Genomic DNA, 8,403 nt, shown 5'->3' with positions numbered 1-8,403 from the left:
CGCGGGAAGATCGGTGAAAGGGAGGAGGACGCGGTGTAAGGACTGATTCCTAGAGAGCAGAACTTTGCCCGGTTTCTGCAGGTCTCTGTCTGACTTTGAGGGGAGCTGGTCAGAAACCCCTGGAGGAGTTCCTGTCCCCAAAAGCACAATACTGACGCTATGGGGACCAGATGGACAGAATCAAGAAAGATGAGACAGAAAGGCCTGGGAGCTTGGGGAGTGGGTGAACAAGTTCCTGTGAAAGTGAAATGGCCCTTCATTTGAATGCAAATGCTATGTAAAAGCCTGAAGCCCCTTGACGTCAGCCCAGTCATTGGTGGCCTATCTATACAGGGCTACCAGTCACCTGGATACCCTCGCAGGAAACGTGGGATGGAGTAGTCTGAGGGGTGCAGAGGAGCTTGCAGCACAACTACGTACTGATAAATTTATTCTCTGGGCTTCTCAAAGTCGAGTTGGGGCCTTACAGGGACCTCAGGATGGCTTAGGGAGCGCCTTCTACCCAAGCCACGATGTACGGAAGCTGCCTTTTGGAGAAAGAAACAGGCATGTACCCGGGCACTCTCAGGAGCCCTGGGGGTGGCGGCACAGCTGGGACAGGGGGCACGGGGGACGGTGGGAGTCCGATACCAGCCTCCAATTTCTCTGTGGCACCGGCTTTCTCGCACTATATGGGGTATCCTCATATGCCCAGCATGGATCCTCACAGGCAGTCTCTGGGAGACTGGGGCTCACCCTACAGTCCCCCGAGAGAAGACTGGAGCGTGTATCCTGGGCAGTCTAGTACAATGGGCACAGTGCCGGTGAACGACATGACCTCGAGCCCTGCCGCTTTCTGCTCAACCGACTACAGCAACTTGGGCCCTGCGGGCGGTGGAACTAGCGGTAGCAGCCTACCAGGCCCGGCTGGTGGGTCGCTTGTCCCGACGGACGCAGCCGCCGCCAACGCCAGTTCCCCCAGCAGGAGCCGCCACAGCCCCTATGCATGGATGCGCAAGACCGTGCAGGTGACGGGTGAGTAATCAATTCCAATGCCCATACACTTTTCCTTCCTTCCCTTCTGCGCTACTTCTCTCGGTCGGTCTGCCCTCGTACTTCTCAGGCCTCTCCCAAGAGGGCTTAGCTGAGGAGACCCCTATATGGCTGACTGACCTATTAGGCATCTCCCTCGCGTTCGCCTGGGCTCAAAACTCACTCACTGAGTGCAGTGATTGGGACTAAACCTACCCTAGAGGTGATTTTCGCCTTTCGCTGCTCCATGAAGAAAATGAGTGAGTGGACAATGGGTATGTTGAGCCACAAGGATCAGGATGCAATCCTGTAGTTGCCCACATAGGAAAAGAGATGCATGAGAAAGCTCAACGGGTGAATGAAGAGAGAGGGCAGCTGTGGTGTCCCGTTGTTCAGGCACTGCTGCTTGACTTCCATTTCCAAACCCTTACCCATCTGAGCGGGCTGTCTCCCACCTCCCCGCCCCCAAAGCTGGTGATGCTCAATTTAGGTTCACAGTGCTTGGCTGGCAACAGACTCTCCAGTTTAGCCACGAAGTCCCCGACGGCAAAGCAGCCTCGTCACCCTGACCTCTCAGGGAAGTTCCAGCTTCCTTCCTACAAGTTGGCAGAGGCAAATTGGCCTAAAATCCATTGCCGTCTTACAATGTCCTTTCTTCTAACCCAAGTGTTGAGGCAGGCGAGAAGGCTAGAGCACTGACCTGGCACATAATACGGTGACTAACCCTCACACCCGCTGGGCACGCAAACGAATTAACTCCAGCACTAATAAATGGCTAAAGCCCTCATAACTATCAACGCAGGCGTCTCTCAGGCGTAGGGGCTGAATGCAGGTCTGCAGCAGTGCGCAGGAAGGCACAGAGATCGCGATCTCAGCCTAACCAGCAAGCCAGTGGGCGACTGCTGGGAGCCAGGGTGAGGGAAGTGGCTGTTCTACTTTAATCTTAGACCGGAGCGGTGGGAGGAATGTTTGTTTTCAACTGTTGTTCTTTTATTACATTCTTATTATTCCAATCCTCGCTCCCTGTCATTAGAGAAAATTAGTAAAAATCGACTCTGAGTATTTTCATCCCTCTGGGGAGGAAATGGCATTTCAATAGCATTTGTCCACAATGATTATGCTCCTGTTCTCAGTTCTGCACTTTGTCTTTCCTCCAAAAAGCAAAGGCAGGAGGGTGGGAAGTGACCCATTTTTACCATTAGGAGAACTTTTAGCCAGGAAGAGGAAGTTCTGTGTATTAAAACATCACTAGAGTAGCAATCCCAAGGTAAAATAGAGTACTTGGTTTTAAAGCGTTTGCAAGTAAATCTGCATTTTTTAAAAATATGAGTGAGTCTGTCGATAAAGTAGAATAGAAAAAGATGTTAGGGTGGGGCATTCCCGGAGTTTTTATTACATCTAATCTCGGGGTTATAATTAACATCCACTCACTAAACCCTAACAATCAGAAAAAGACACAAAAGCTAGCTAGAAAAGTAGTTGCTCGCAGTCTAGGATTATGTTTTGAAACACATTAAGAGGAAAGTCACTGGCGTGCTGTTTGCAATAGAGAACAAGAGAGGAAATGGATGAGATAAAAGAAATTATCTCCAGCCTTGATTTTTCTGTTTATGAGGAAAAATATGACAGTTTTATCTGATTAAAGGTCTTTCATTTACATTTGCTTTTATTAGCCTGAGTCTGTCTCTTGGGTAATTCTAATGCCAGGGAAGTTTTCGAAAAGGGCTCCTTAGTCTCTTGCATCTTCATCATTAGCTAAACCCTCAAACCTGACTTTACAATGGCACCTTCACAAGATTTTCTATCCAATTTCTATGAGAAGTTTAAAATTGAATAATATTGGAACCCTTTAGATTATTGACAGCCTATTCTATAGATAAGACTTCATTAAATTAAAACTTTGTTTAATTTTAATGTCTTATAAATGAAAATAACCCCTTAGCTGTATTCTTATAGTCTAAGGTGCATATTTAGCAGCAATTTAAGAATATGATGAAAAACTTTGGTTATCTCCCTAGAAAAATGCACAAAGGCACAGCAGCACACACACAAGTGATTTGTTACATAATTTCAGGAGATTCATGGATCCATTGAAGCCCTTTCAAAGGACATCAGGTTATAAACCCCACGAAAAAAGTTAAACCGATCACCTCACTGGGCCACCCACTGAGGACCAAAATGCACCCATTTATATGCTTAGCGCATAGTGAATCTTAAATATTTGTTTAATGAATGAATGAGTCAGATCCTCCTAAATTTTCCACTTCACCCTGTAGTATTGTGGGACAATATATGGTTTATGACTGAGAGGAAAAGATGAACTTCAATATGAAAGTAACCCTTGATTAAGGTAGTCAAATGAAAGTTCTTTCCATTACTGAAAAATGTTTTAAATAAACGTAAAAAAAGAAAAATACATGTATTAGTGGACAATCAGAAAACATTTCATAGCGACTATTATAGCATGTGAATTTCTAATGAGAGCGAAGAGGTTGACACATAGATTAAAGGACTGCTCCCTAAGTGATCTGATTTAAATGGAAGACATGTTTATCTACTCTTAGTTTTCTAAGTGATCTATTTCTATACATATCTAACTTTAAATATTATGCAAAAAGGAATATGACAGAAAAGTTTCTATGGAAAGTTAAATATTTTCATGTGCTTTCACATTTTAAACATTGGTGAGGTGATAACCTAAGCAGGCTGGAGAGAGACTTTTCTGTTAGAAGTGGAAAAGAGGGGGAGAGGAGGAAGTAATTGTGATTGATTCTGATTCTGATTGATTGTTTTAAGCCACTGGACAATATGGAAGAATTTATGCTTAAAAGGCATTATTCAATAAGGACACTTCATAAAATTAGTTGCTTAATAATTCTCGAGAGTTATCATTGTCTTCCTTGGTTTTGCTCGTTTCACAGAACAACTTTTAAAAAATGAATTTGGATGCAATTTTTAGCTATAAACAGTGAAATAAATCCCATAAGATGAAAAGTCCTCCCAGTGGGGTCAATTAGACAATACTTCCTACAGAAAAATATTTGTTTTTATTGTCTTTACACTCACTCCCATCATCATCATCACCTCTATGTTTGGAGAGTGACTTTCTGCCTAGCAGCACTTTTGCAGCCAGTCTTTCAAATGAACAGCATTTTAATTTTATTTAGGGTGACAAGTTATCATATATTGTGACATTTGCTTGTGAATTCTGGGGAGATAATGTGGTTGGGAGGATGGGAAGGACTCCATCCATCTTTAACTACAGAAGTTTTTCTGACTCTTTGAAGAGAAGGCAAATACATCTTAGATAGTATTAATTTCCTAAATAAACACAATAACGGCTGAAAATGGAGCCCATCACACTCAGAAATGTCATAGTCTCTAGAAGAAGAGAACAGCTTGAGCAATAAAAGTTCGTTCTGTTAGTGCTACTTTTTAGTGCTTGGGTATGGGAATATGGACATTATACTTTTCCAGAAAATGTCCAAATCCCTTTCATCGTCTATTCTGGTTTCATCATTTTATCTGGTTTCATCATTTAAGAAGAAGAGGCAATGGGATTGGGAGAGACAATTTGAGGAGAGGGACACAAAAGGAGCACCAGGAAATTCAAATTTATTTCTCTTCGTAAACTGTGTAGTCAGTTTTTTTCCCCTGAGCTACATCTTCTTGGAGTTTCAGGTCTTATCTGTCAGATTTTGGCAACAGACTCTTTTTAACACTTCACATGGCTTTGATATGCAGCCAGGCTCTTCCTTACCCCTCCTTTCTTCAGAGGTTATATTGCCGGAAAGGGTAGGATTTTTATGGCAAATAAAGGGGCCTGGTCTTGACTTTATTGTCCTCAGAAGAAACTGCAAGAGGGAAATTTATGACCAATGGGGGTGGGGAAGGACTACAGTGTTTCCAGAGTTATTGATGTCTGGTTATATTTATTGATGATCAAAGAGCATAAAACATGGATAAAGACAAGTTGAATTTTTAACCAGTCTGCCTCAAGTCTTAATTTAAACACTCAGCAACTTTAAGATTAAGAAGAGTTTTAGAAAACATGATATCAAAGACACATTTCGATCTCAAGATTCGATGTTCTAGAAATAAATGAAATCTCCAAGTTTTCATTTTTTCTCTAAATATACATTCTGTCTTTGCAACATGCCAAAAGGCAAACTTCTGGTTTCCAGGTTTTTGCTTAGGTTCAGAAAACCAGCTCAGAATTTAGGAGTTTAAGGTAGGTTAACTGACTGGACCACATAGTTTTCCTTTTCTAAGGGCAGGGAAAGGAGATTTTATTCAGTTCATTATTTATTTAGCCATTTAGATTAATCTTAAAATATATCACTTATCTAAAATTTATTTCTTCACTCATGTCCTTTTTTTTTCCTTTTCTGGAGATGAAAGGGTGTCTCACATTTGTTTGGGGCTTGTAAATTCTGAACCAATTGGCTGGTGTTCCTGAATGTAAAGAAGATTCAGAATGGGATCTGATGCTATGTAACTCTTTTGCTCTTTTGTTAGGCCTGTGCTGTATCTTAACACCTCAATGGAGTTTAGGGAATCACTTTAAAGATGTCTTTGTCCTACGGATCGCCCCCAAAAAATCACATAAAAAACAACCAGGGAAGATCAGAAGGAGTATTTAAAACCCACAGAGAAAAGGAGGAAGATCCTGGAGGAGGGTAGAGAAATTAAAAGGAAAAGGGAACTTCCTAAGTACCTTTGGAAATTTTGAAAGGAAGAATAAAGCTCTATTTGAAGGAGGGCATGAGGAATTAGTTAAATGTTGTAACACAAAGCAAATGTTTGTATATCCTTTCAAAGGGCATGGAATACTCACTTTATTCTGCTTAAGTCAATACCTCCTCCTTCCCCCATTCACTATCCACTTGGTAATAAAAATTAAGACTCCCACATAAAACTATTTTTTTTTCTAATAGGTAATGGGGTTTTCTGAAACAGAATCTGCTAAATGACAATTAATGTTTTCTTTTTAAATTACTATTCAAACCAAACTCTAGGAAATTATGTAACTATAGTGTCAGGATCCCACAAGTGCTTTCCACTCTTGGACCACTATTATGCATCCCAGCATATTTGAACTTGGAATAACATTTAGTTAGCATGCTTAAATAGGAGTCAAAGATATATGTTTTGGTCTCCACTCCTCAATTCTCTAACACAAAGTCATTTACCCTGAGCTTCATGTTCTTATCTGTAAAATGGAGATAAGACATGTTCCGCACAATTCAAGAAGGTAGGTAAGAGGTTTAATAGGAACAGTATGAAAAGACTGCATAAAATGTAATGGGAAGTACCTGTATAATGGCATTACTATTACTGCCAATGCTAATCACATATGTAAGTGGGAAGGTAATAAACACCATGGGTTAAAGTGTTTAAGCATTTTCAATGCTCTGCTATAAAAATAGGTCAAGATGGGATGATTGTGATTTGACCAATCATTTTAGGAGATACATTAATTAAAGAGATGTTGATTTTATGTATAAAGAGAGATATAGATATATAGATATATGTCTATGTCTATAGATGGTAGACTGAGATATTGCTATCATAGCCACAGATGAGAATGTATTTAATGGAGAAATGGACTTTTATGAATATTTGATTCAAAAATGTATTTATTTTATATTTTAAAGTAAAGAAGAGGGTGGGAAGAGTGTCTATGATTTCTTTAACTAAAACGATCTCCAAGAAGCAGAAAATGATTAAATGCAATGCTTTCTCTCCTAACAGGGAAAACCAGGACGAAAGAAAAGTATCGTGTAGTTTACACTGATCATCAAAGATTGGAGTTGGAAAAGGAATTCCATTGCAATACATATATCACCATTCGGAGAAAATCAGAGCTGGCAGTTAACCTGGGCCTTTCTGAGAGACAGGTACACCAGAAGTATATCAAACATGTCCCATATAGTCAATTTCAATAGAATCAGAATTCTAGAATTGTAAACTCCCTTGATGCGTTGCCTTATCCCAAGTAGCTTGCATTTCGACCACGTGTGAATGCACATTGATATCGCTCTTGTCTATCTCCAGCAAGAGATATATAATATGTCATCACCCTTGTTCACTCATTTATGTTTCATTAATACTTTACTAATAGGAAGACAAACTTCCTATCAGTATACTATTACTGATAGGAAGATAAATTTTCTATTTTACTTTATTTTATTAATATTTTACTAATAGGATTTTTTAGTGAAATATTAATAAAACATAGAAATGGCTGATTATAATTACCTTTGCTATTTAAATATCTCTCTCTTATCAGCACTCCTCAGCATCTATCATTCCACCGTTATTTATTTCCACCTGTGCAACAGAGGAGGCGGGTAAGGTATAATATTAAGATTATTGCATTCAGAGTTAGTAGCCCTAGACTTGGATCTCAGTTTCATCTCATGCAAAGTACTTGCCCTCTCTAAGTCTCAAGCTTTTTTTCTAACCTGTTAAGTGGGCATATTTCACAAGGTCATTGTGAGGCTCAAATGAAGTGATGCATATGAAGGGGCTTTGTAAATGCTAAAGTCTGTGTACAATATCAGAAATCACTAAGTTAACTGCATTCAGTATGTTGCTCCATTGTGTTTCAGGTGAAAATCTGGTTTCAGAATCGCAGAGCCAAGGAGAGAAAGATGATGAAAAAGAAAATCTCCCAGTTTGAGAATAGTGGAGGCTCGGTGCAAAGTGACTCTGGCTCCATCAGCCCTGGGGAACTGCCTAACACTTTTTTCACCACACCATCTGCTGTTCGTGGATTTCAGCCTATTGAGATACAGCAGGTTATAGTCTCTGAATGAAAGAAAGCAAAGAGAAATTTAAAGTGCCCTTTTTTTAGTGGTGCCTTTTGGGTCTCTAAGCTATCTGCAAGGGAGTTGGAGCAGTGTGTAATTCCCTGTAAGGCAGTATTTGGAACAGATGGATGTACAATGGGTTGAAGATAATTTAGGGGACTCTTACTTTTAGAAACTATCCCCAGAAAACTCCTGTCATGTGCTGTGGTTTATGTCAGTCACTCAGGAAGCTTAGTAGTAAGCTATATAATTAAAAGCTAGAATCACAAGCCCTTTCAAGTCTGTTCACAATTTCAGAAACTTGCTTATGAATAGACTGTAAAATACAATATTGCCAGAAAGCACATTTGTGTATGTGTACTTTTGTTTGTTATTTGATGCTAGTTGTTTTCTTTTATGCTATCTTTAAGGAGTGAAAAGAAGGTAAACCGAAGTTTATCTATCTTTAGCTACCTTACTAAGTGTTTAATTCAAAAGCTAACATAATTTTTATAACAAGATAAATGTTTTAAAAATCATCAGAAGGTGATTCTGATTCCATTGTCACTACTTAACAAGAACAACCAATAAAATAGAC

General features: G+C 39.9%; 1 protein-coding gene across 1 annotated transcript; it reads left to right on the top strand.

Moving 5' to 3' along the window:
• Positions 1-512: 512 nt before the first annotated feature.
• On the top strand, positions 513-7,832 carry CDX4 (caudal type homeobox 4). The gene is made up of 3 exons (XM_023202059.1): positions 513-1,014; positions 6,766-6,911; positions 7,626-7,832. The coding sequence occupies exons 1-3, from the start codon at positions 513-515 to the stop codon at positions 7,830-7,832; spliced, it is 855 nt and encodes a 284-aa protein (XP_023057827.1).
• The last annotated feature ends 571 nt before the right edge of the window (positions 7,833-8,403 follow it).

The sequence above is a fragment of the Piliocolobus tephrosceles genome, chromosome 12 (genome assembly GCF_002776525.5).
Source record: "Piliocolobus tephrosceles isolate RC106 chromosome 12, ASM277652v3, whole genome shotgun sequence".
In the NCBI taxonomy this organism is placed as follows: Eukaryota; Metazoa; Chordata; class Mammalia; order Primates; family Cercopithecidae; genus Piliocolobus; species Piliocolobus tephrosceles.
Note: the sequence above shows the minus strand (reverse complement) of the source record. Positions and strands in the feature narration are given on the sequence as shown.